Source organism: Anomaloglossus baeobatrachus, chromosome 5 (genome assembly GCF_048569485.1).
Source record: "Anomaloglossus baeobatrachus isolate aAnoBae1 chromosome 5, aAnoBae1.hap1, whole genome shotgun sequence".
NCBI classification, from domain to species: Eukaryota; Metazoa; Chordata; class Amphibia; order Anura; family Aromobatidae; genus Anomaloglossus; species Anomaloglossus baeobatrachus.
The window spans coordinates 223,162,497-223,189,281 of record NC_134357.1 but is presented as its reverse complement, the minus strand read 5'-3'; the positions used below and the strand labels follow the sequence as shown (position 1 = coordinate 223,189,281).

Below are 26,785 nucleotides of genomic sequence, written 5' to 3'. Positions count from 1 at the left end.
GGATAGCGGGTGGTCTTGCGGGGATCGGCAGGGAGTGCAGGGGGTTAAAGCTAGTGGCAGGGGAGTATATTGTGTTTCTCGCTGTTCTGGTGGTAGGAGGGAGCTTGGGGGTGTTATAGGCAATGATGGGTCCTCCGCTCCGTGGTATGTAAATGGAAAAAAATTCAGCTCACCCCTCTTCACTCCTGATCTTACCTCTGGTGCACGGAAACACCTTGACCCGGGTGGGAAATCACATGAAGAAATAGAGAAAATTTCCAGCAACTCCAGGAGAGTTTAGAATAACATTGAATCCTTTATTTGGTATTTAAAATCTTCCATCAACACAAAACAAAATGTAGAGGCAGGTAGGACAGAGGAGCTATTTCCTATGCGTTTCGACTTATGCAGGTCTTAGTCATGGAATGCCGCTCCGTGGTACTCCATGCCCTTGGTAGAGGCCGCATGGTTATGGTGCCCATAATGGTCCCCGCATTGCACAGGGACTAACGAGGTTGTGCGCCACGGGCAGTGATTTGCCTGTGCCGCACAACCGACGGGGGTGGGTACTATCGCTTGCGATCTCGCTAGCGAGATCGCAGTGTGTAAAGTACCCTTTAGATTTGGAATCCCTGACTCCTTGTTTAAACTGGTTCTCGCTTAGAGGGGATCTTAATAACTTATTCCATAACAGGAATTCTTTGCCAGAACTTATTAGTTTCCTGTTTTGCCACTCAGCCAGTGTAACAATTTGGAAAACAAGGAATAATTATGATTATATTAACAATGCCCACTCATTCGGTAAAAGTCCTTATATGGTCAAATGGGGAAAAATTCCAATAAAGACCTCCTTGGAACAATGGCAATGCTGCCTTAAAACAACGTATAATTCTATTGCTTGTGCGACTTTGCATGAATCATACTACAAAATGATCACACGATGGTATTATACCCCAGTGGTTTTAAATAGAGCAGCCTTGATTCCATCGCCACTTTGTTGGAGAGAATGTGGAAGCAAGGGGAATCTCCTTCATACCTTCTAGAGCTGTCCGAAATGAAAGGGCTTTTGGTCAGGAATATCTGCTCTGATAAACCGCATAACCTTACGCCACAAATAGCTGTTTCACATTTGGACATCGAGCACGTCGACCCAATTTTTAGACCAATTATAATTCATATATGAGTTGCAGCTAAAAATGTAATTGCATCATATTGGAGACAGGTTTTGATTCCCACAATCACTGAGATGATAGACAAAGTTACCGTACATAACGATCTCGAACAATGTTATGCAGTTTAATATAATTCATTCGCTGCATATCCTGAAAAATGGAGCCCTTGTCTCTCTCTTACAATCAAAATTCTTTATTGCCTCTGGTCCATGTGCTTAATGTCTGATTTTAATGTCACAATCCTCGAAAATTGAGACTTGTATGCCAGGAATTTTACTTTTTTATATTCAACATTTTATCTTTTGTATGTATATACTTGAATTATTATAAAAGTTCTTCGTTGTTTCTTACCCTTTCCCACTCCCTTCCCTTTTTTCCTCTCCTCCCCAATAAAGTGTTCTTTCCTTCATGCCATCCCTTCCTTTCCTCCCCACCCTCTCCCTTAGGAAAGATGGTTTACTCACTTGATACGTTAATGTCTACATATATTGCTATGTACTGCATAGCCTTTATGTTACAGCTTGTTTTGTATGAATATTGTTTAAAGTCAGTGGTCCAAGGTGTTGTCTTCAGATGAAAGTAAATTTTGCATTTCATTTGGAAATCAAGGTCCCAGAGTCTGGAGGAAGAGTGGAGAGGCACACAATCCAAGCTGTCTATGACCATGTCATCTGCTGGTGTGGGTCCACTGTGTCTTATCAAGACCAAAGTCCATGCAGCCGTCTAGCAGGAAATTTGAGAACACTTCATGCTTCCCTCTGCCGACAAGATTTTTTGAGATGGAAATTTCATTTTCCAGCAGAACTTGACACCTGCCAATAGTACCAATATTGTTTAATATTGTGGTTTAATAACCACAGTATCGCTGTGCTTGATTGACCAGAAAACTTGCCTAACCTAATCCCCATAGAGAATCTATGGGGTATTGTCAAGAGGAAGATGAGATACCAGGCCCATCAATGCAAATCTGAAGGCTGCTATCAAAGCAACCTGGGCTTCCATAATACCTCAGCAGTGCCACATTCTGATCACCTCCATGCCAGATTGATGCAGTAATTCATGCAAAAGTAGGCCAACATTTCTGAGTTTAAAACCCTCTTTTTCAATTGGTCTTATGTAATCTAATTTCCTGAGATGACTTTTGGATTTTCATTGGCTGTAAGCCATAATCATTAACAGAAATAAACACTTGAAATAGATAACTCTGTTTTGTAATGATTCTATGTAATATATGTATTTCCCTTTTTGTATTGAATTATTGAATTTATCTTTTTGATATTATAATTTATTGAGATGCACGTGTATGTGGTGGAAATATACTGTTTGGGCTCATGACAGGGCTCTGAAGGGAATACGTGTCATTTGACTTTTTGAATGCAAAATTAGATGGAATCATTAGTAGATGCCATGTCGCGTTCAGAGAGCTGCTCATGTGCCTAAACAGTGGAGCTCCCCTATTAGTGACTCCATTTTAGAAACTAGACTCCCTCAATGAATTTATTTAGATGTTTAGTGAGCATCTTGAACCCTCAGGTACTTCACAGAATTTTATAACATTGAGCCATAAATATGAAAAAATATGTTTTTACCACAGAAATGTTGCTTTAACAACCATAAATCTTTCATTTTCACAAGGGGACAGGAGAAAATGTACCTTTATAAATTGTTGTGCGATTTCTCCAGAGTACTCTGATACCCCATATGTGGTAGGAATCTACTGTTTGGGCGCATGGCAGTGCTCAGAAGGGAAGGAGCGCCATTTGACTTTTTGAATGCAAAATTGGTTGGAATTATTAGTGGACGCCATATCGCATTTGGCTAGCCACTGATGTGCCGAAACAGCGCTTAAGCCATACAGTGGGTGCGGAAAGTATTCAGGCCCTTTAAAATTTTTCACTCTGTTTCATTGCTGCCATTTTGTAAATTCAAAAAAGTCAATTTTTTTTCTCATTTATGTACACTCTGCACCCCATCTTGACAGAAAAAAAACAAATGTAGCAAATTTGGCAAATTTTATAAACAAGAAAAACTGAAATATCACATGTTAAGTATTCATAACTTTTGCTCAGACACTGATATATTTAAGTCAGTCTGTCCATTTTCTTGTGATCCTCCTTGAGATGGTTCTACTCCTTCATTGGAGTCGTCTAGCTGTGTTTAAACTGATAGGACTTGATTTGGAAAGGCACACACCTGTCTATATAAGACATCACAGTGCATGTCAGACCAAATGAGAATCATGAGGTCAAAGGAACTGCCCAAAGAGATCAGAGACAGAATTGTGGCAAGGCACAGATCTTTTCCAAGGTTACAGAAGAATTTCTGCAGTACTCAAGGTTCCTAAGAGCACAGCGGCCTCCATAACCTTAAACGGAAAAAGTTTGGGACCACTAGAACTCTTTCTAGACTTGGCTGTCCAGCCAAGCTGAGCAGTCGTGGGAGAAGAGCCTTGGTGAGAGAGGTAAAGAACAATCCCAAGATCACTGTGGCTGAGCTCTAGAGATGCAGTAGGGAGATGGGAGAAAGTTCAACAAAGTCAACTATTGGGCCTTTATGGCAGAGTGGCTCGACAGAAGCCTCTCCTCAGTGTAAGACTTATGAAAGCTCGCATAGAGTTTGCAATAAAAAACATGAAGGATTCCCAGACTATGAGAAATAAGATTTTACGTTTTTTTGGTGCTATTTCTAAGCGGTATGTGTGGAGAAAACCAGGCACTGCTCATCACCTACCAAATACAATCCCAATAGTGAAACATGGTGGTTGCAGCATCATGCTACAGGGGTGTTTTTAAGCTGCAGGGACAGGACGACTGGTTGCAATTGAAGGAAAAATGAATGTGGCCAAGTGCAGAGATATCCTGGAAGAAAACCTCTTCCAGAGTGTTATAGACGTACCTCAGACTTGGCCGAAGGTTCACCTTCCAACAAGACAATGACCGTAAGCACACAGCTAAAATAACACAGGAATGGCTTCAGAACAACTCTGATCATTCTTGACTGAGCCCTGACCTAAACCCAATTGAGTATCTCTGGAGATACCTGAAAATGGCTGTCCACTATCGTTCGCCATACAACCTGACAAAACTGGAGAGGATCTTTAAGGAAGAATGGCAAATACAGGTGTGAAAAACTTGTTACATCATTCCCAAGAAAACTCATGGCTGTACTAGCTCAAAAGGCTGCTTCTACTCAATACTGAGCAAAAGATCTGAATGCTTATGACCATGTGATATATTTCAGTTTTTCTTGTTGAATAAATTTGCAAAAAACTCTACATTTCAGGTTTTTTTTCTGTCAAGATGGGGTGCAGAGTGTACATTGAGAAAAAAATGAACGTTTTTGAATTTACCAAATGGCAGCAATGAAACAGTGAAAAATTTGAAGGGGTCTGAATACTTTCCGTACCCAGTGTATGTGAAAACTACTTTTCAGGCCCAGTACCAAGTGAAGTGGGGGAGTCTTGCCATATTTGAGTTCAGATTTAATTGGCATGGTTTGTGGCTGCCATGTCACATTGGCAATGCCCCTAAGGTGGTTCCTAAACAGTGGAGCTTTTCCACAAGTGACCCCTTTTTGGAAACTAGACCCCTCAAGGAATTCATCTGGGGTTCATTGAGCATATTGACACTACAGGTGTTACATAGTTACATAGTTACTTAGGTTGAAAAAAAGGCCTAGGTCCATCTAGTTCAACCTTCCTCCACCAATTCTACATTTGGTCACTAAGTCATTTATAACAAACAGTGTTGTGTGTACTGAGGAAATCATCTAGCCCTTTTTTAAAAGCTCTTATAGTATCTGCCATTACTACCTTTTGTGGTAGGGCATTCCACAGTCTGACTGCTCTAACTGTAAAGAACCCTTTCCTATTTAGCTGTCGGAATCGCTTTTCTTCCACTCGCAGTGAGTGCCCCCTGGTCCTTAGTATTGTCTTTGGAAGAAATGTCATGTGCCAGTCCTTTTATATTGACCACACATGTACACAAGCATAGTGCATGGGATTTCTAGAAATCCGGTGCTCACTGTGCTTGTTTTTTCCGCAGCAAACACTGACCTGCACTTCGGCTTTCCAATCCGCAGCCTGTCAATTGTTTGCTGCGGATTCGCATACGTCCTCCATAGGGAGAACACAAGCGAAAAAACGCAGTGCACTGAACTGATCTTTGGTACGAGCAGCTGCGTTCTCCTGCGTAGGAGACTCGCGGCCCTGCAGGTCAGGACCCACTCCATCCAGGACGCAGTGAGTGCTGATCGTGGGTGCATACCCTAAATGTTGCAGAATTTAAAATAGCAAATAAGCCCTTGTGCCCAATGCATTGTAGTGCCCGTACATTGTGCCCAGCTTTTGCTTCTGGAAATACCCCTTAAATTAAGCGGGCACTCTTCTACAATAATGCCTATCATATGGACGTTCCCTATGGTTTAGGTAAATTGTGGTTCTCAGAAGGGAGGGGGGCATTTAAATTTTGGAGCTCAGATTTTGCTGGATTTATTTTTTTGAGGGGGATCCATACAGTTTATCACTTTCCTGATTTCTTATTCTTTTGCTTGTTTGCCACACCTAAATTTTTCAGGTCACCAAACAAATTTAAATATTAGACAAAGATAACAAATTTAAACACAAAATGCAGTTCTAAAAGAAGGTCTTTATTATTAAGCAAAAAAATAAATCCAGAGCTACAGGGCCCTGTGTGAAAAAGTGATTGTCTCCTAAACCTAATAACTGGTTCTGCCGCCCTTAACAGCAACAACTGCAATCAAGCATTTGTGATAACTGGCAATGAGTCTTTTACAACGCTCTTCAGGAATTTTGCTCATCTCATCTTTGCAGAATTGTTACAACAACTTTGGAGGGTTTTCAAGCATATGAACCACCTTTTTTAAGGTCAATCAGTCGGATTAAGGTGACGACTTTGACTAGGCCACTCCAAAGTCTTAATTTCGTTTTTCTTAAACCATTCAGATATAGACTTGCTGGTGTGTTTTAGATCTTTGCCCTGCAGCATAACCCAGATGCACTTCAGCATAAGGTCACAAACGAATGGCCCGTCATTCTCCTTCAGGATTTTTCCTTAGCAGAATTTATGGTTCCACAGCAAATCTTCCAGGTGCTGAAGCAGCAAAAACAGCCCCAGGCCATCATAGTACCACCACCATAGTTTACTTTTAGTATAATGTTCCTTTTCTGACATGCTGTTACTTCTACTTCAGATGTAGTGGCCCATTCACCATCAAAAAGTTCAACTTTTGTCTTTCCAGTCCACAGAGTATTCTCCCAAAAGTCTTAGGAATAATAAAGATGTTTTGTGGCAAAATTGAGACAAGCCTTCTTTTTGCTCAGCAGTGCAGTCTTGGAACATTGTCATGCAGGGAATTTTTGCCCTGTCACTTTCTTATGGTGCATTTATGAACACCTTAACTGAGGCAAGTGAGGCCTGCAGTTCTGTGGATGTTGATGTGAGGTCTTTTGTGACCTCTTTGATGAGTCGTCGTTATGCTCTTGGAGTAATGTTTGGCCGTCCGGCCGCTCCTGGGAAGGTTCACTATTGTTCCACGTTTTTAACATTTTTTGGATAATTGCTCTCACTTTGGTTCGCTGGAGTCCCAAAGCTTTAAAAATGGCTTTACAACCTTTTCCAGACTGATAGATCTCAATTAGGGTACTTTCACACTTGCGTTGTTTTCCTTCCGTCACAATCCGCCCTTTTGTAAAAAACAGCGGAATCCGTTAACGGATTCCGCTGTTTCCCATAGACTTGTAAGGATGACTGATTGTGCCAAAAGGACCTGCGTTGCTTCCGCTGGGTGACGCTCCGTTGCTTCCGCCCAGCGGGAGGAACGCAGCATGTAACATTTTTTTTGAGCAGCAGAATCCTCAGGAATTCACTGCGCATGCTCTCTGGCTCCCTGCACCCGTAACAAAGTTAAATATCGGGTAACCAAGCAAAGTGCTTTGCCGATATTTACCCTCGCTACGTGTGCAGGGAGCCCGACACTTCCCCGCTTGGCTCCGCCCCCTCCCGCACTCCACTCCGCATGTATACACACACACACTCACCTGTCCTCGACGCCATGGCCCCGCTCGGCTCCACCCACCCCGGACTCCGCCCCCGCACACATTCTCAGCGGCCGAGCACGGCCGGCTACTGGGAGTGATCAGCTGATCACCAGGCGGCTGGCTACTGGGAGCGATCAGCTGATCACCCAGCTACTGGGAGTGATCAGCTGATCACCTGGCGGCCGGCTACTGGGAGCGATCAGCTGATCACCTGGCTACTGGGAGCGATCAGCTGATCACCCGGCTACTGGGAGCGATCAGCTGATCACCCGGCTACTGGGAGCGATCAGCTGATCACCCGGCGACCGGCTGCTGTGAGCGATCAGCTGATCGTTCACAATAGTCTGCCGCCGATAAACTAAAAAAAAAAATCAAAACGGATTCCGTTGTTTTGCAGCATCCGTTACGCAATGCAACGGATACCGTTCAACGCAAGTGTGAAACTAGCCTTACTTTGTTTCTCATATGTTCCTGAATTTCTTTGGATCGCAGCATGATGTTTAGCTTTTGAGTTTCTTTTGGTCTATCTCACTTTGCCTGGTATGTCCTATTTAAGTGATTTCTTGATTGAGAACAGGTGTGGCAGTAATCAGGCTTGGGTGTGGCTAGGGAAATTGAACTCTGCTTCCCAAAGATGTGATAAACCACAGCTAATTTATGTTTTAGGCTGCTTTCACACATCCGGTTTTTGCCGTGCAGCACAATGCGGCGCTCTGCAGGAAAAACGCAACCGTTTTTTTTGCCGCCGGTTGCGTTTTTCCCTGCATAGACTTACATTAGTGCCATATTGTGCCGCATGGTGGGCTTGCTTGCGTTTCGTCAGGTTTTTGCCGCATGCGGCAGATTTAGCTGATGTGGCGGCTGGATGGAACGTTGCCTGGCACGTTTTTTTGTCCGGCAAAAAAAACCGCATCGCGCCACATCCGGCCGATGTGGCGCAATTTGCAATGCATGTCTATGGATGCCGCATGCGGCGTCCTGCGGCAAAAACCGCATCCGGCCACCGCTTGCTTTTTTTTCCACTGTGCATGCTCAGTAGCCTGCCGCAAGCGGCAAAAAACGGACGGGCCGCATATAAAAAACTTATGCAAAGGATGCAGTTTTGTCGCAGCATCCGTTGCATAGGTTTTAGAGTCGGATTGGCTGGCTCTGCTAAAACCGGATGTGTGAAAGCAGCCTTAAAGGGATGGGGCAATCTGTTTTTCACCCAGGACCCTGTAGGTTTGGATTTCTTTTTTTCTTTTTTCCCTTAATAATAAATACTTTCATTTATAAACTGCATTTTGTGTTTACTTGTGTTATCTTTGTCTAATGAAAGGTTTTGGGTTTTTTTTGTGATCTGAAAGATTTAAGTGTGGCAAACATGCAAAAGCATAAGAAATCTGGAAGGTGACAAACATTTTTTTCACACCATTGTAGTGCTTTTCCAGAGCCATTGTGCTATGAGTAACATGGATACCTCCTATATTTCAGTTAACAGATGATGAACCTGAGTGGCGTCTTGTGTTTTTGTGGGTTTAGTTGAATGTTTTTTGGTGGCAGTTTGGGGTTCAGAACATTTTGGATTAGTCCACATTTATCCTGTGCTCTATGCTGAGCACTTCCATCAGGGTTTCCATCTACATATCCGAAATGTGATTCGGGTGAAACCCTTGATGGATCCAATCACTAACGAGGCAGCAGAGTTACTCTGGACTCCATTTGGCCTCTGTTCCAATGTAGTGCCTCTTTGAAAAAAGACAAACTATTGATGACCGCACTTTTGTGTATGTCTTAAAGGATTTGTAAAACACAGCTGCAACACAGGCCAGGCAGGAATTCAAAGTGACTCCTCCTGCCTCATTATAGACCAAGACAGGTTATTAAACTTGGGGTTATTTAGTTTGGAAAAACGAAGGCTTAGGGGGATCTAATCACAATGTATAAATATATGAGGGGACATTACAGAGACCTTTCCAAAGATCTTTTTACACCTAGGCCTGCGACTGGAACACGGGGGCATCCGCTACGTCTTGAGGAAAGAAGGTTTCATCATAATCACAGACGAGGATTCTTTACCGTACGAGCAGCGAGACTATGGAACTCTCTGCCGCATGATTTTGTAATGAGTGATTCACTACTAACATTTAAGCAGAGCCTGGACGCCTTTCTTGAAAAATTTAACATTACCAGTTATGTATTAGATTTTATGACAGGGTGTTGATCCAGGTAACTAGTCTGATTGCCGTATGTGGAGTCAGGAAGGAATTTTTTTTCCCCATTGGAACTTGTTTGCCACATTGTTTTTTTTTGCCTTCCTCTGGATCAACATGTTAGGCTACGGGTTGAACTAGATGGACTTAGAGTCTCCCTTCAACCTTAAAAACTATGAAAAAACTATTACTATGAGATTCTATGTAGGTAGAAGAGGGAGGAGGGGGCGGAGTTCTGCATCTAGCGCCTCTCTTTGCATTTATCTCCTTCCTATGCTTTTACCTCCTCCTCCTGCCCCTTCTATCTACTGTACATAGAATCTCATCAATAGCAACTGCCATGTCCTGTCTCAGTAAAGGGAAAGTCTTCACTGAAGACAGATTTTACCTCAGAATTTAAATGATGACTGATCAATTCTGGATGGGAAAGAATCAGATTTGTCTGATATATATTACAAAGTGGCTTATTTTCATCTGTACTATTGGTTTATGAAACAAAAATGAAAACGACGGTTACACTTTAAAGAAAAGCGTAGATGTGTTTTTGTTTTTTCTCCTGAATCATACTGACAGAAGGGAATAAAAATGCACTTGAGAATATTATATGGATTCTGATAAAACTTCAACTGCACATCAGTGTATAAAAAAGCAGTGTTGTATATGTGTGTGCTGCATTGTGTACAATACACAATTCAAAACATTGGATCTATTGCCTTCCTATTCTATTTTAGTGCATTAACCCCCATCACCCCAGGGCTATATTTCGTGTTTTTGTTTTTTTCTCCCTTTCTTCCTAGAACCACAATTTTATTTTATTCTGTCGATAAAGCTATGTGAGGGCTTGTTTTTTGCAGGGCTAGTTGTAGGTTTGAATGATACCGATCATGTTACCAAATATTGTACTGGAAAACAAGGGAAAAATTCCAAGTGCATAAAAATGGCAAAGAAAAGAGTGCTATTCCATAATTGTGCTCTGTGTTTTTTATTTACCATGTTAACTACATGGTAAACTGACCTTGCAATATAATTATCCAGGTGTGGCCACGTGGATGCAGGCGAGGTAATGAGCAGGCATCCGCTCTTCTGTAATGCTCATGATGGGTGCTAACTAGTTTTTTAAAGAATGCTTCTCAGTAGTTGAGAGTGTAAATGCAGCTTAAAGAGAAACTGTCGGCACAATTTTGTAAGTAAAGTACATATTTGTGCTAACAGATTGCTAGTAGTGATGGGCGAACCCCCCGATGTTCGGTGTTCGGGAGACTCGCCCAAACGTTTTGTAAAGAGTTCATCCCAGCGGGGGATCTCCAGGAAATCCCACAGTAATCCTCCTGTATGAATTGTATTCACCTCCTGACATCCCCGAACTTATACAGTGAGGTGTCACGGTAAACAATGCTGTAAATGCGGTAAACCTCCGCTGATGTCACAAGGTCAAGAGTTCATCCCAGCGGGGATCTCCAGGAATGCGAGGGGGCATTGCTCGGTAATCCCCCTGCATGAATTGTATTCACCGAACTTCCCTGCAGCGACATGTGAGGGTAAACAATGCAGGGACCCCCGCTGACGTCACAAGGTGAATAGTTCATCCCAGCGGGGGATCTCCAGGAAAGCCCCCGGTAATTCTCCTGCATGAATTGTATTCACCTCCTGACATCCCCGGACTTCCCTGCAAAGAGATGCCGCGGTAAAACACTGCAAGAATACTGAATGCCCGGTGCACAGCCTATGCCACATAAATGCAGGCAACCCCCGCTGACGTCAAGGTGAACCCCGAAAAACCACGCGTCGCTGGGGCTAGTCACTGGTTGCTGGGCGCTCTGCCTGTGTGACAGCTCACCAGCAACCCGTGTAGCGACGCTCCAGCGATCCCTGCCAGGTCAGGTTGCTGGTGGGATCGCTGGAGCGTCGCTTAGTGTGACGGTACCTTAAGGTGAAGAGTTCATCCCAGCGGTGGATCTCCAGGAAACCCCGGTGATCCTCCTGCAAGAACTGTGTTCACCTTGTGCCATGCACCAGGCATTCAGTGTTCTTGCAGTGTTTTATTGACACCACTCTACAGGGAGGTCCGGGGATATCACAAGGTGAATACAGTTCATGTAGGAGGATCACCGGGGTTTCCTGGAGATCCGCCGCTGGGATGAACGCTTGACCTTAAGGTACCGTCACACTAAGCGACGCTCCAGTGATCCCACCAGCAACCTGACCTGGCAGGGATCGCTTGAGCGTCGCTACACGGGTTGCTGGTGAGCTGTCACACAGGCAGATCTCACCAGCAACCAGTGACTAGCCCCAGCGACGCGTGGAAGCGATGCTGCGCTTGGTAACTAAGGTAAATATCGGGTAACCAACCCGATATTTACCTTGGTTACCAGCGCACACCGCTTAGCGCTGGCTCCCTGCACACCTAGCCACAGTACACATCGGGTTAATTATCCGATGTGTACTCTGCTACGTGTGCAGGCAGCAGGAGCCGGCTTCTGCGGACACTGGTAACCACGGTAAACATCGGGTAACCAAGAAGCCCTTACCTTGGTTACCCGATATTTACCTTCGTTACCAGCGTCCGCCGCTGCTCACCTCTCTGCAGACTCCCGGGTCACGTCCGATGGGCTCCAGCACCTGCCGGTAAGCAGCTGATTGTTTACGTCCAGCGGTGAAAAGCCTGCCGGCTTTTTAACAAGCAGATGATGAATCAGCTGATCTTCACTGAACTTAAACGATCGGATGATGCTATCAGGTGATAGCATCAGCTGCTTACCAGCGGGCCCTGGAGCCCATGGGACTTTTAAACAATCAGCTGATGTATAATCTGATTCAGGTCCTTGAACCTGTGTCAGGTTCAGAGACCTGAATCCAATATCATCTGATCAGAAGGCAAACCGATCAGATGATGTCATCATCTGATCAGTTTGCCTTCTGATCAGATGATATTGGATCCGGATTGGATATCGCGGGTCCCCCGGCCCAGGACTACGGCGGAGGGGAGTTCTTTAGTTCAATAAAGATTGAGTCACTAATTGTGTTGTGTTTTATTTCTAATAAAAAATATTTTTCTGTGTGTTGTGATTTTCATTATCTTTACTAGAAATTCATGGTGGCTATGTCTAATATTGGCGTGACACCATGAATTTCAGGCTTAGGGCCAGCTGATAATACAAAGCTGTCCCTAATCCCATTATTACCCAGCGAGCCACCCGATACCAGGGCCACTGGAAGAGTTGGATACAGCGCCAGAAGATGGCGCTTCCTATGAACGCGCCATTTTCTGGGGTGACTGCGGACTGCAATTCGCAGCGGGGGAGGGGGAAGAAAGCTTGGGCCACCCTATGCTGAGGATTCCAGTCCCCAGCTGCCTAGTTGTACCTGGCTGGACACATAAATTGGGTGAAGCCCACGTGGTTTTTTGTTTTTTTTAAAATTATTTTATGAAATTCATGAAATAATTAAAAAAAAGGACTTCCCTATATTTTTGGTTCCCGGCTGGGTACAAATAGGCAGCTGGGGGTTGGGAGCAGCCCGTACCTGCCTGCTGTACCTGGCTGGCATACAAAAATATGGCGAAACCCATGTCGATTTTTTGGTTTTATTTTTTTTAAATTTATTTAAAAAAAAACAAAAAAAAAAAACACAACCCAAAAGGGTTAGGGGTAAAGAAAAAAAATGCGTAGGCTCCCGCTGCATTTTCTATTGCTAGCTAAAGGTAACCCAAACAGCTACTAGCTGCTAACCCTTACTGCTTGGTGTTACCTTCACTGGCAATAGAAAATCCAGGGAAACCCCTTTTTCCTTGCGTTTTTTTGCCAAAAATCTAAAAAAATAACGTGGGCGTCACCCAATTTTTGTGTCCAGCCAGGTACAACCAGACAGCTAGGGACTGGAACTTTCAGCGCAGAGTGGCCCAAGCTTTCTGGGCCCTCTGCTGCGTATTGCAGTCTGCAGCTGCCCCAGAAATGGTGCTGTCATAGAAGTGCCATCTTTTGGCGCTGTGTCCAACTCTCCCAGTGGACCTGGTGTCGGGTGGCACGCTGGGTAATAAGGGGTTAATACCAGCTTTGTGTTACCAGCTGGTATTAAGTCCGAGATTCTTAATGTCAGGGCAAGTTTGACCCGGCCATTTAGAATCTCCAATAAAGGGTTAAAAAAAAACACCACACAGAAAAAATACTTTATTAGAAATAAATACACAGACACACTTAGGGACTCCATCTTTATTACTCCCTCTCACCCCTCCTCGATCCTGGTCTTCTGTCACCGATCTAGCTCTGCTACATCAGAAAGCACAGGGAAGGAAGAACGCTTCTGCTCCTCGTGCTGTCTAATCACTCAATGAGTGAGCAAAGACTGCGGGTTGGTAAGCGGTAACATCACCGTTGCCATAGTAACCTAATGAGCGAGTTACTATAGCAACAGTGATCTCTGAGTACCTGATTCCTGGCGCCGCTATTCACCTGCATGAGCTGGTGAATACCGACGCCGGTAAACGATCTAATGGATCATCATTTTTCTGTCACTTTTATTCCAAAATGGAGATTGAAGAAAATGGGTTGAAGAAGGAAATATCAGAACACCTTTTTTTTCATATCCAACTTTAATGAGCTGAAACAAGCATTCAATAGTAACAAAAGAAGCATGAAAAGAAGCATGAAAAAAAGCAGGAAAAAAAGCATGAAAAGAAGCATGAAAAGCAAGAAAAAAAAGCATGAAAGCATGAAAAGAAGCATGAAAAAAAGCATGAAAGCATGAAAAGCACAGAAAAAAGCAGCTTTTTTTGTGCTGAAAAAAAAGCACCGTGGGCCCACGGTGCTTTTTTTTTTTAGCACTTTCTGTGCTTTTCATGCTTTCATGCTTTTTTTCATGCTTTCATGCTTTTTTCTTGCTTTTCATGCTTTTTTTCTTGCTTTTTTTTCATGCTTCTTTGCATGCTTCTTTTCATGCTTTTTTCATGCTTTCATGCTTTTTTTCCTGCTTTTTTTCATGCTTCTTTTCATGCTTTTTTTGTTACTATTGAATGCTTGTTTCAGCTCATTAAAGTTGGATATGAAAAAAAAAGGTGTTCTGATATCATTTTCTTCTTCAACCCATTTTCTTCAATCTCCATTTTGGAATAAAAGTGACAGGAAAATGATGATCCATTAGATCGTTTACCGGCGCCGCTATTCACCGGCTCATGCAGGTGAAAAGCGGCGCCGGGAATCAGGTACTCAGAGATCACTGTTGCTATAGTAACTGGCTCATTAGGTTACCATCGTAACGGTGGCAGCGGTGATGTCACCGCTTACCAACCCGCAGTCTCTGCTCACTCATTGAGTGATTAGACAGCACGAGGAGCAGAAGCGTTCTTCCTCCCCCATGCTTTCTGATGTAGCAGAGCTAGATCGGTGACAGAAGACCAGGATAGAGGAGGGGTGAGAGGGAGTAATAAAGATGGAGTCCCTAAGTTTGTCTGTGTATTTATTTCTAATTAAGTATTTTTTCTGTGTGGTGTTTTTTTTAACCCTTTATTGGAGATTCTTAATGGCCGGGTCAAACTTGGCCTGACATTAAGAATCTCGGACTTAATATCAGCTGGTAAAACAAAGCTGGTATTAACCCCTTATTACCCAGCGTGCCACCTGGAACCAGGTCCGCTGGGAGAGTTGGACACAGCGCCAAAAGATGGCACTTCTATGAAAGCACCATTTTCTGGGGCAGCTGCAGACTGCAATACGCAACAGGGGGCCCAGAACGTTTGGGCCACTCAGCATTGTGGATTCCAGTCCCCAGCTGTCAGGTTGTACCTGGCTGGACACAAAAATTGGGCTAAGCCTATGAAATTTTTTTTAGATGTGTGGCAAAAAAACTCAAGGAAAAAGGCCTTCCCTGGATTTTCCATTGCCAGTGAAGGTAACACCAAGCAGTAAGGGTTAGCAGCTAGTAGCTGTTTGGGTTACCCTCAGCTAGCAATAGAAAATGCAGCGGGAGCCTACGCATTTTTTTTTTTCTTTACCCCTAACCCTTTTGGGTTATGTGTTTGTTTGTTTTTTTGTTTTTTTTTTAATAAATTAAAAAAAAAAAAAAAAAATCGACATGGGTTTCGCCATATTTTTGTATGCCAGCCAGGTACAGCAGGCAGGTACGGGCTGCCCCCAACCCTCAGCTGCCTATTTGTACCCAGCTGGGAACCAAAAATATAGGGAAGCCCTTCTTTTTAATAAAATTTAATTTTAATTAATTAAAACAAAAAAAACAAAAAAAAACGTGGGATTCACCCAATTTAAGAGTCCAGCCAGGTACAACTAGGCAGCTGGGAACTTGAATCCACAGCACAGGTTGGCCCAAGCTTTCTGGGGCCCCCCCCCCCGCTGTGAATTGCAGTCCGCAGCCACCCCAGAAAATGTCGCGTTCATAGGAAGCGCCATCTTCTGGCGCTGTATCCAACTCTTCCAGTGGCCCTGGTATCGGGTGGCTCGCTGGGTAATAATGGGATTAGGGACAGCTTTGTATTATCAGCTGGCCCTAAGCCTGAAATTCATGGTGTCACGCCAATATTAGACATAGCCACCATGAATTTCTAGTAAAGATAATAAAAAACACAACACAGAGAAAAATATTTTTTATTAGAAATAAAACACAACACAATTAGTGACTCAATCTTTATTGAACTAAAGAACCCCCCTCCGCCGTAGTCCTGGGTCGAGGGTCCCGCGATGTCCAATCCGGATCCAATATCATCTGATTGGAAGGCAAGCTGATCAGATGATGACACATCATCTGATCGGTTTGTCTTTCGATCAGATGATATTGTATTCAGGTCTTTGAACCTGACACAGGTTCAAAGACCTGAATCAGATTACACATCAGCTGACTGTTTAAAAGTCAATAGGATACAATTCATGCTGGAGAATTACCAGGGGCTTTCCTGGAGATCCCCCGCTGGGATGAACTATTCACCTTGTGACGTCAGCGGGGGTCCCTGCATTGTTTACCGTGACACGTCGTTGCAGGGAAGTTCGGGTATGTCACAAGGTGAATACAGTTCATGCAGGGGGATTACCGAGCAATGCCCCCCACATTCCTGGAGAGCCCCACTGGGATCAGGGGAAATGGAGGTTTTACTGTCAGAGGCATGTTGAGCTGAAAATGAGAAACAATTCAAATTCTCATTTTCAGCTCAACATGCCTCTGACAGTACAACCTCCATTTCCCCTGATGAATCGCTATTGAGGAAACGCATCGGGAAGGAGGATGTTGAGTTACTGGTGTTACCTAAGGGGTATTGTGTGATGCTTTGGGGGCCCCCTCCCCCCCCCCCCCCCGTTATTTGTAAGGTAACACCTATATCATTGGTAGTCAGTGGGGTGGACGGTGAGCATAGATCCCACTGCTGCCATTGATTGCACTATTTGCACTTTTGAGCACTATTATCACTTAAACCGTTTTTATCCTCCCTGACCACATATCAATGTTCTTTGGGATCTGAGATTGTCATTTCTGCACGTAGCCACTTTTTAAAGAGTAATATTTCTAGGGCAAAAGTGCAAATAAGGGAGGACAATGGCTTTGCACAATGTCGTTTTAATTTTATTTGGATGCACATGATTGGACTGGGAGGATTGTGAAGGAAATAAAAACTCCTGTGAGTCCATCTTTGTGTACTTCCAATCTGTACATTGTGTCAAAACTACCTCATGGTATCACTTGTTTGGGTGTTTTTCTAATGTTTTAATCTATAAACAATAAAAGTTTAATTTACCAGTGCTTCATACACAGTTAATAATAAACATTGTTATTATACTTATAGGTTCAGCGACGCGTCCTGCAGACTGTCTCCCGCCGCTTCTCCTTCCGAGTACGATCATCGCTGTGCCACCTGGTAAACAAAGGACCTTGTATGTGAATGTTGTATTCGTTCATTGGCTACAGACTGGTCACATGGCTATGACGTCATGTTAAGTCCTGTCAGTGCATCTCGCCAGTACTCGCCCAAGCTTCTCGGTACACAGTATACTCGGTGAGTGCCGTGTACCGGCGAGCTGCTCGTGCACATGGTCCGCTACCCATCCCTGTATGTCGACACTCTTTACAGAGTCAGCCCACATGCAGGGATTGGCTGCCACAGCCGGTGATGAATAGTGGCGCCGGGAATCAGGTGATCGGAGATCACCGTTGCTATAGTAACCCGGCTGTCAGGTTACTATTGCAATGGTGGCAGCATTGACGTCACCGCTTACCAACCCACAGCTTCTGCTCACTCATTGAGTGATTAGACTGCATGGGAGCAGCAGCGTTCTTCCTCCCATCCCGTGCTGTGTGATATACAGTGCTGGCCAAAAGTATTGGCACCCCTGCAATTCTGTCAGAGAATACTCCGTTTCTTCCTGAAAATGATTGCAATCACAAATTCTTTGGTATTATTATCTTCATTTAATTTGCTTGCAATGAAAAAACACAAAAGAGAATGAAACAAAAATCAAATCATTGATCATGTCAAACAAAACTCCAATAATAAGCCAGACAAAAGTATTGGCACCCTTAGCCTAATACTTTGTTGCACAACCTTCTTACAATGCTCTGCTGGAATTTTAGACCATTCTTCTTTGGCAAACTGCTCCAGGTCCCTGAGATTTGAAGGGTGCCTTCTCCAAACTGCCATTTTGAGATCTCTCCACAGGTGTTCTATGAGATTCAGGTCTGGACTCATTGCTGGCCACTTTAGTAGTCTCCACTGCTTTCTCAAACCATTTTCTAGTGATTTTTGAAGTGTGTTTTGGGTCATTGTCCTGCTGGAAGACCCATGACCTCTGAGGGAGACCCAGCTTTCTCACACTGGGCCTTACATTATGCTGCAAAATGTGTTGGTAGTCTTCAAACTTCATAATTCCATGCAGATGGTCAAGCAGTCCAGTGCCAGAGGCAGCAAAGCAACCCCAAAACATCAGGGAAGCTCTGCCATGTTTGACTGTAGGGACAGTGTTCTTTTCTTTGAATGCCTTTTTTTTTTTTCCTGTAAACTCTATGTTGATGGCTGTTCCCAAAAAGCTCTACTTTTGTCTCATCTGACCAGAGAACATTCTTCCAAAACGTTTTAGGCTTTGTCAGGTAAGTTTTGGCAAACTCCAGCCTGGCTTTTTTATGTCTCGGGGTAAGAAGTGGAGTCTTCCTGGGTATCCTACCATACAGTCCCTTTTCATTCAGACGCTGACAGATAGTACGGGTTGACACTATTGTACCCTCGGACTGCAGGGCAGCTTGAACTTCTTTGGATGTTAGTCGTGGTTCTTTATCCACCATCCGCACAATCTTTCGTTGAAATCTCTCGTCAAATTTTCTTTTCCTTCCACATCTAGGGAGGTTAGCCACAGTGCCATGGGCTTTAAAATTCTTGATGACACTGCGCACCGTAGACACAGGAACTTTCAGGTCTTTGGAGATGGACTTGTAGCCTTGAGATTGCTCATGCTTCCTCACAATTTGGATTCTCAAGTCCTCAAACAGTTCTTTGGTCTTCTTTCTTTTCTCCATGCTAAATGTGGTACACACAAGGACACAGGACAGAGGTTGAGTCAACTTTAATCCATGTCAACTGGCTGCAAGTGTGATTTGGTTATTGCCAACACCTGTTAGGTGCCACAGGTAAGTTACAGGTGCTGTTAATTACACAAATTAGAGAAGCATCACATGATTTTTCAAACAGGGCCAATACTTTTATCCACCCCCTTTTTATGTTTGGTGTGGAAATATATCCAATTTGGCTTTGACAATTTTTATTTTTTTTTCTTCATTGAAGACAAATTAAATGAAGATAATACCAAAGAATTTGTGATTGCAATCATTTTCAGGAAGAAACTGCGTATTCTCTGACAGAATTGCAGGGGTGCCAATACTTTTGTCCAGCGCTGTAGCAGAGCTGCCTGGGTTGAAGGAGAAAGAAGACAGAAGACCAGGATGGAGGGGTGAGAGGGAGTAATAAACATGGAGTCTCTGAATATGTCTGTGTATTTATTTCTAATAAAGTATTTTTTCTCTGTACAGTGTTTTTTTTTTTTTTTTTTTTAACCCTTTTTTGGAGATTCTTAATGGCCAGGTCAAACTTGCCTGACATTAAGAATCTCTGGCTTAATACTAGCTATTAAAACAAAGCTGGTATTAACTCCTTTTTACCCAACGTGCCACCTGGCACCAGGGCCACTGTGTGACACGCCAGATCGCAGATAAGATTTCCCGAGATTGCACATAGGTCATTATTTGTAGCGCCGATTACATTTGCGATTTCGGCAAATCGCATGTGTGATCTGGCGTGCTACATCGCTAATGAGATCGCTAGCGATGTCGCAGCATGTAAAGTACCCTTAAGAGTTGGATACAGCGCCAGAAGATGGCGCTTTTATGAAAGCGACGTTTTCTGGGGTGGCTGCAGACTGCAATTCGCAGCGGGAAGGGGGTGTGAGGTTGGGTGAGGGGACAGGGGCCCAAAAAGCATGGGCAAACCTGTGCTGCGGATTCCAATCCCCAGCTGCCTAGTTGTAACTGGCTGGACAGATAAATTGGGCGAAGCCTCTGTCGTTTTTTTTTTAATTATTTCATGAAATTCATGAAATAATTAACCCCTTTACGACCGCCGATACGCCTTTTAACGGCGGTAAATAAGGGTACTTTTTCCGATCCGCCGCTTTTTAACGGCGGTCAGAAAAAAGGGTCTAGCGCCCCCCAGAGTCAGAAAATTTCCGGGGTCTCAGCTGCCGGGGGTAGCTGAGACCCTGGAGATCATGATTCGGGCCGGTTTTTCCGGTCCCCAGTCACGTGATGACCGGTATACACCGTATACCGATCATCAAGTTATAGCAAATGACCGCGCCGGTAAAAAATGATTTATCTCCCATCTGGCATGATCAAACATGCCAGATGGGAGATAAATCTTTTTCCCGGTTCCCTCCGGTCCCCCGGTGTCCCCAAAGTGCCCCCCCCCGACCCCCAACCCCCTCCCGAAAATCCAAGATGGCCGCGCGCACCGGCGCGCACAGCAGCGCGCCGGCCGCATTTACACTGTTCCTATGGTTTCTGTCGCATGTGCCATAACACATACGACAGAAACCTGCTCCCTAGGCCCTGCCGGGTCCCCCCCGGTGTCCCCCGGTGTCATACATACCTGTCGGAGCGCTGATCCCCCGCGGCCCCCTCCTCCGGCTCCTTCACAGCAGTTGCCGGTCACATGAGCAGAGCAGATGACTGCTTCCTGTGTTCAGGACGCTGGCTGCTGCTGCTGCTTGCACAGTCTGCAGCTGTGACCCAGGGAGGGTGGGTGCAGATTCTTTGCACCCACTCTCCTCAAATGGAGGGTCTGCCCTCCTAGAAAATGGGGGATACGTTCCCTGAACGTGTCCCCCATATTCTAGAAGGTCCAGAGGCGACGTGGGACGTCCAAATGGATTATTGTGGATTTTTTTTTTTTCTTTTCAATAAATTGGTCAATCAGGGAATGATTTGGGGAGTGTTTTTTCAAATAAAATTTTTTTTGTTGTCAATTTTTTTTTTTAATACTGTCAATTAGTTATGTCGGGTATCTGATAGACGCCGTGACATAACTAATTGCTGGGCTTGATGCCAGGTGACATTACACACCTGGTATCAACCCCATTCATTACCCCGTTAGCCAACGCACCAGGGCGCGGGATGAGCTGGGGCGAAGCGCCAGAATTGGCGCATCTAATGGATGCGCCACTTCTGGGGCGGCTGCGGCCTGCTATTTTTAGGCTGGGAAGAGTCCAATAACCGTGGCTCTTCCCATCCTGAGAATACCAGACCCCAGCTGTCAGCTTCACCTTGGCTGGTGATCTAATTTGGGGGGAACCCCACGTTTGTTTGTTTTTTTTAATTATTTATTTATAAATAATTAAAAAAAAAAAACAGCTTGGGGAGCCCTCCAAATTGATCACCAGACAAGATGAAGCTGTCAGCTGTGGTTTGCAGGCTACAGCTGTCTGCTTTACCCTAGCTGGCTAGCAAAAATAGGGGGGACCCCACGTCATTTATTTTAATTCTTTTTTTTTTTTTGGGGCTAAATACAAGGCTAGGCATCCTTTAGTGTCACATGAAAGGCACTAAAGGGCGCCAGCTTAGAATATGCAGGGGGGTGGGCCGTTATATATGTTTGACATCTATCCATTCATCCATTGTAGCATTTTACGCTGTGTGCCCACAATCAGGGTTTGCAACGTTTTGGGCGCAGAGTGTTTTCCCTGCGTCCATAACGCTGCGTTGTGCAGTAGAAGCACAGTGGCAGGATTTTTAGAAATCCCGTGCCCACCGTGTTTCTTTTCTCCGCAGCATAAATCGACCTGTGGCGCAGCTTCCCGAGCCTCAGCATGTCAATTTATGCTGCGGAGATGAGTGTTCTTTGCAGGTAGAATAGAACTAAAGTCCACAGCAGCCTGAACCCAAATCGTGGGCATGGGCAGCTGCGTTCTCCCGTGGACAACACTCACATTTCTGCAGGAGGCTGACACTGGGTACTAGACGCCGTGTCGCTGGATCATGGCCACATAGCCTAAAGGCTACTTTACACGCTGCGATATCGGTCCCGATATCGCTAGCATGGGTACCCGCCCCCATCTGTTGTGCGACACGGGCAAATCGCTGCCCGTGCCGCACAACATCGCGCAGATGCGTCACATACTTACCTGCCCGGCGACGTCGCTGTGACCGGCGAACCGCCTCCTTTCTAAGGGGGCGGTCCGTGTGGCGTCACAGTGACGTCACTGAGCGGCCGCCCAATAGAAGCGGAGGGGCGGAGATGAGTGGCCGGAACATCCCGCCCACCTCCTTCCTTCCTCATAGCGGCCGGGAGGCAGGTAAGGAGAGCTTCCTCGTTCCTGCGGCGTCACACATAGCGATGTGTGCTGCCGCAGAAGCGACGAACTACATCGTTACTGCTGCAGTAACGATAATCGAGAATGGACCCCCATGTCACCGATGAGCGATTTTGCACGTTTTTGCAACGATGCAAAATCGCTCATCGGTGTCACACGCAGCAACATCGCTAATGCGGCCGGATGTGCGTCACCAATTCCATGACCCCAACGACTCCGCATTAGCGATGTCGCAGCGTGTAAAGCCCCCTTAACAGTGAGAAATTTGTTGCTACAGCAACATTTTTGTGAAGTACCTGTGGATTCAAAATGTTTACTATACTCCTGAATAAAATCCTTGAGGGGTCCAGTTTCCAAAATGAGGTAACTTGTGGGGGGTTTCTGATGTATAGGTGCCCAAGGGGCCCTGCTAATGTGACATGGTGCGCGCAATTTACTTCAACTTTTCCAAAATTCAAATGGTGCTCCTTCCATTCCAAGCCCTCCCATTTATCCAAACAAAGGTTTTTGGCCACATGTGGGGTATCCCTGCGCTCACAAGAAATTAGATGATAACCTGTGGGGTACACGTTTTGTTGTTGCCTCTTGAAAAAGTGAAAAATGTGTCGCTAAATCAACATTTTTGTGAAAAAAATGAAAATTTCAATATGGCAACCTAAGCTTATCAAATTCTGTGAAGTATTCGTGGATTCAAAATGCTCAATATACACCTAGATTAAAGCCTTGAGGGGTCTTATTTCCAGAATGGGGTCACTTGTGGTGGACCTCCACTGCTTAGGCACCTCAGGGGCTCTCCTAATGCAACATGGCGTCCGCTATTGATTCCAGCCAATTTTGCAGTCAAATTGCACTCCTTCTCTTCTGAGCCCTGTAGTGTGCCCAAACAGTTGATTTCCACCACATACAAGATATCAACAAACTCAGGAGAAATTGCGCAATAAATTTCATGGTGATTTTTTTCCTGTTACCCTTGTGAAAAAAAAAAGCTACCTGGTTGAAGTAACAATTTTGTGGTAAAATTTTATTTTTTTATTTTCATGGCTCAACGTTATAAACTTCTGTAAAGCACCTGGGGGTTCAGGGTACTCACCAAACATCAAGATAAATTCCTTAAGGGGCCTAGTTTCCAATATGGGGTCACTTGTGGTGTTTTTTTGCTGTTTACGTACCTTAGGGGTCCTCCAAATGCGACATGGTGCCCGCAATCTTTTTCAGCCAAATTTCCTTTCCAAAATTCAAATATTGCTCCTTCCGTTCCAAGGCCTCCCATTTCTCCAAACAAAGGTTTCAGACCACAAGTGAGGTATCACCGCGCTCATAAAAAAGTGGGTAACAAACATTGGGGTCAAATTTTTGGAATTACCTCTTGAAAAAGTGAAAAAATTGATGCTAAAGCAACATTTTTGAGAAAAAAATGAAAATTTTCAATGTGACAACGTAACGTTATCAAAATCTGTGAAGTACCTGTGGATCCAAAATGCTCACTATACCCCTAGATAGAACCCTTAAGGGGTCTAGTTTCCAAAATGGTGTCACTTGTAAGGGGTTTCTGCTGTTTAGGTACCTTAGCGGACATGTAAATGCAACATGGTGCCCGCAATCTATTTCAGCCAAATTTGCTTTCCAAAATTCAAATATTGCTCCTTCTGTTCCGAGCCCTCCCATTTGTCCAAACAAAGGTTTCTGACCACATGTGGGGTATTGGCGCGTTCATAAGAAAGTGGGTAACAAGTTTTGGGGTTCATTTTGTTGTTATTTCTTCTAAAAGTGAATAAATTTGGGGTAGAGCAACATTTTAGGTAAAATTTTATTTTTTGCTTTTTTTCATTCCACTTTGCTTTAGTTCCTGTGAAGCACCTGAAGGGTTAATAAACTTCTTGGATGTGGTTTTGAGTACTTTGAGGGGTGCTGTTTTGAGAATGGTGTCACTTTTAGGTATTTTCTGACACTTAGGCCTCTCAAAGTCACTTCAAATGTGATGTGGTCCCTAAAAAAATGGTTTTGTGAATTTTGTTGAAAAAATGGGAAATTGCTGATGAACTTTGACCTTTTCTAACTTCCTAACCCCAAAACATTTTGTTTCAGAAATTGCGCTAATGTAAAGTAGACATGTGGGAAATGTTATTTATTAACTGTTTTGTGTGACATAACTCTCTGGGTTAAGGGCATAAAAATTAAAAGTTTGAAAATTGCAAAATTTTCAAAATTTTCATCAAATTTCCGATTTTTTCACAAATAAAAGCAAAAAATATCGTTCTAAATTTATAACTATCATGAAGTACAATATGTCACGAAAAAACAATGTCAGAATCACCGGGATCCGTTGAAGCGTTCCAGAGTTATGACCTCATAAAGTGACACTGGTCAGAATTGCAAAAAATGGCCTGGTCATTAAGTACAAAACTGGCTTCGTCCTTAAGGGGTTAAAAAAAGGGCTTCCCTATATTTTTGGTTCCCAGCCAGGTACAAATAGGCAGCTGGGGGTTGGGTGCAGCCCGGACCTGCCTGCTATAACTGGCTAGCATACAAAATTATTGCGAAGCCCATGTCACTTTTTTTTTGGCAAAAAAAAAAAAGGCTTTTCTGGATTTTCCATTGCCAGTGAAGATAACACCAAGCAGTGGGGGTTAGCAGCCAGTAGATACTTGGATTACCCTTCGCTAGCAATAGAAAATGCAGCGGGAGCCCACACGTATTTTTTTTAATTATTTATTTAAATAACTAAAAAAAAAATTGGCTTCCCTGTATTTTGATTGCCTGACCTCACAGTACTGACAAATCATTAAAAAAAATGAGGTATTTTTTGATTCACAGCTCAGATAAAGCAGACTGCTACGGGCTGCCACCCCCATCTGCTTGATTTACCTTGGCTGGCAATCAAAATACAGGGATGCTCATTAATTTTCATTTAAAAATTCTCGGCAGCCCGCAGCCGTCCTTGGAAATGGCGCGTTGTTTCTTAGTGCCATTTCCAGGTGCTTTACCTGGCTCGTCCAGCGGCCCCGATGGCGATGGCTCGCTGGGTAATTAATGGGTTAATACCAGCTTTGTATTCTCAGATGGTACTAAGCCTGAAATTCATTGTTACCCCAAATTAGACATGGCCACCATGAATTAATAGGAAACAGTAAAAAAAACAACACAGAATTTTTTTTATTAAAAATAAAACAAAAAAAAATTTAGAGACTCCATCTTTATTATAAAAAAAAAAATCCTTAGTCCGACGTAATCCACTGGGACAGCAATGTCAACTTTTCTTCATCACTGTGCACGCACACAGTCTATACATAGTGAGAAGCAAAGTGCAATGTCAACTCTGCTTCATCACTCTGCACAGACATAGTCTATACACAGTGAGAAGCACAGAGAGCCATGTCAGGTCTGCTACATCACTCTGGACAGAGCGAGACACAGGCTGACAGTGAGGGCGGCACGGTGGCTCAGTGGTTAGCACTGCAGCCTTGCAGCGCTGGGGTCCTGGGTTCAAATCCCACCAAGGACACCATCTGTAAGGAGTTTGTATGTTCTCCCTGTGTTTGCGTGGGTTTCCTCCGGGTAGTCCGGTTTCCTCCCACACTCCAAAAACATACAGATAGGGACTCTAGATTGTGAGCCCCAATGGGGACAGTGTTGCCAATGTATGTAAAGCGCTGTGGAATTAATAGCGCTATATAAATGAATAACATTATTATTATTATGAGGGTATGTCTCGTGCAGTCTCGCATTGCATCACCCCACTCTCAGGACAGGAGCGTCTTAGCTGCATGGAAATACATGTAGCTGACCCGCTGTCATCGGGAGATTGTGCGCCGTGATGTGATGAGACTCGCATCACTGTGCACCAGGACCTTTGATGACGTCATACTCAAGTGACCAGTCTGTAGCCAATGAGGTAATACAACATTTACACGTGACTGGTCACATGGGTATTAAGTCACGGTTACGGCAGGTCCGTTTAGCCAGAGGTGCTTACCGGAGGGAACAGCAATGATCGGACGGACACGGAAACAGAAGCGCTGGGAGACAGTCTGCAGGACACGTCGCGAGACCTGCAAGTATGATCATAATGTTTTCTTAAAACAAACCAAAACAAAAAAAACCCACGTTAACAGCCCCTGGACCCGAACTATTACACCTACTGTAACACGAACGTCTCAGAAAGCTCGTGTTCGGGGTCATGTGCAGAAACACCATGTGTTCGGTACGGACCCCGAACTTTACAGTTCTGGTTCGCCCATCCCTAATTGCTAGCATTCTTGGGTCTATGGGTCGTCAGGAGTAGTTAAAATAAACCTACAATACTCTTCATTTAAGCTGCCTTGATTCCCTGCCCTAGGTGACTATAGTGACTATAAATAATCTCTCAGCGCTGATGAAGCTAGCATTACCATACAAGTAAAGTTAGTTTTCTATTTTTGAATGATATTATTTTCAATGATCTGCTACCGCAAATCCACATGCAGAAATTTTACAAAGAAAATATTTCTATATTATTTATTATTATTATTATTATTATTATTATTATTATTATTATTATTA

General features: G+C 44.1%; 1 protein-coding gene across 1 annotated transcript in view; it reads left to right on the top strand.

Moving 5' to 3' along the window:
• Positions 1 to 26,785, top strand: part of URB2 (URB2 ribosome biogenesis homolog) — a 279,036-nt gene that overhangs the window by 174,858 nt on the left and 77,393 nt on the right. Inside the window, exon 4 of the mRNA XM_075351698.1 lies at positions 17,182 to 17,253. Within this exon, the coding sequence (XP_075207813.1) occupies positions 17,182 to 17,253 (72 nt within the window). The remainder of the gene's footprint in view (positions 1 to 17,181; positions 17,254 to 26,785) is intronic.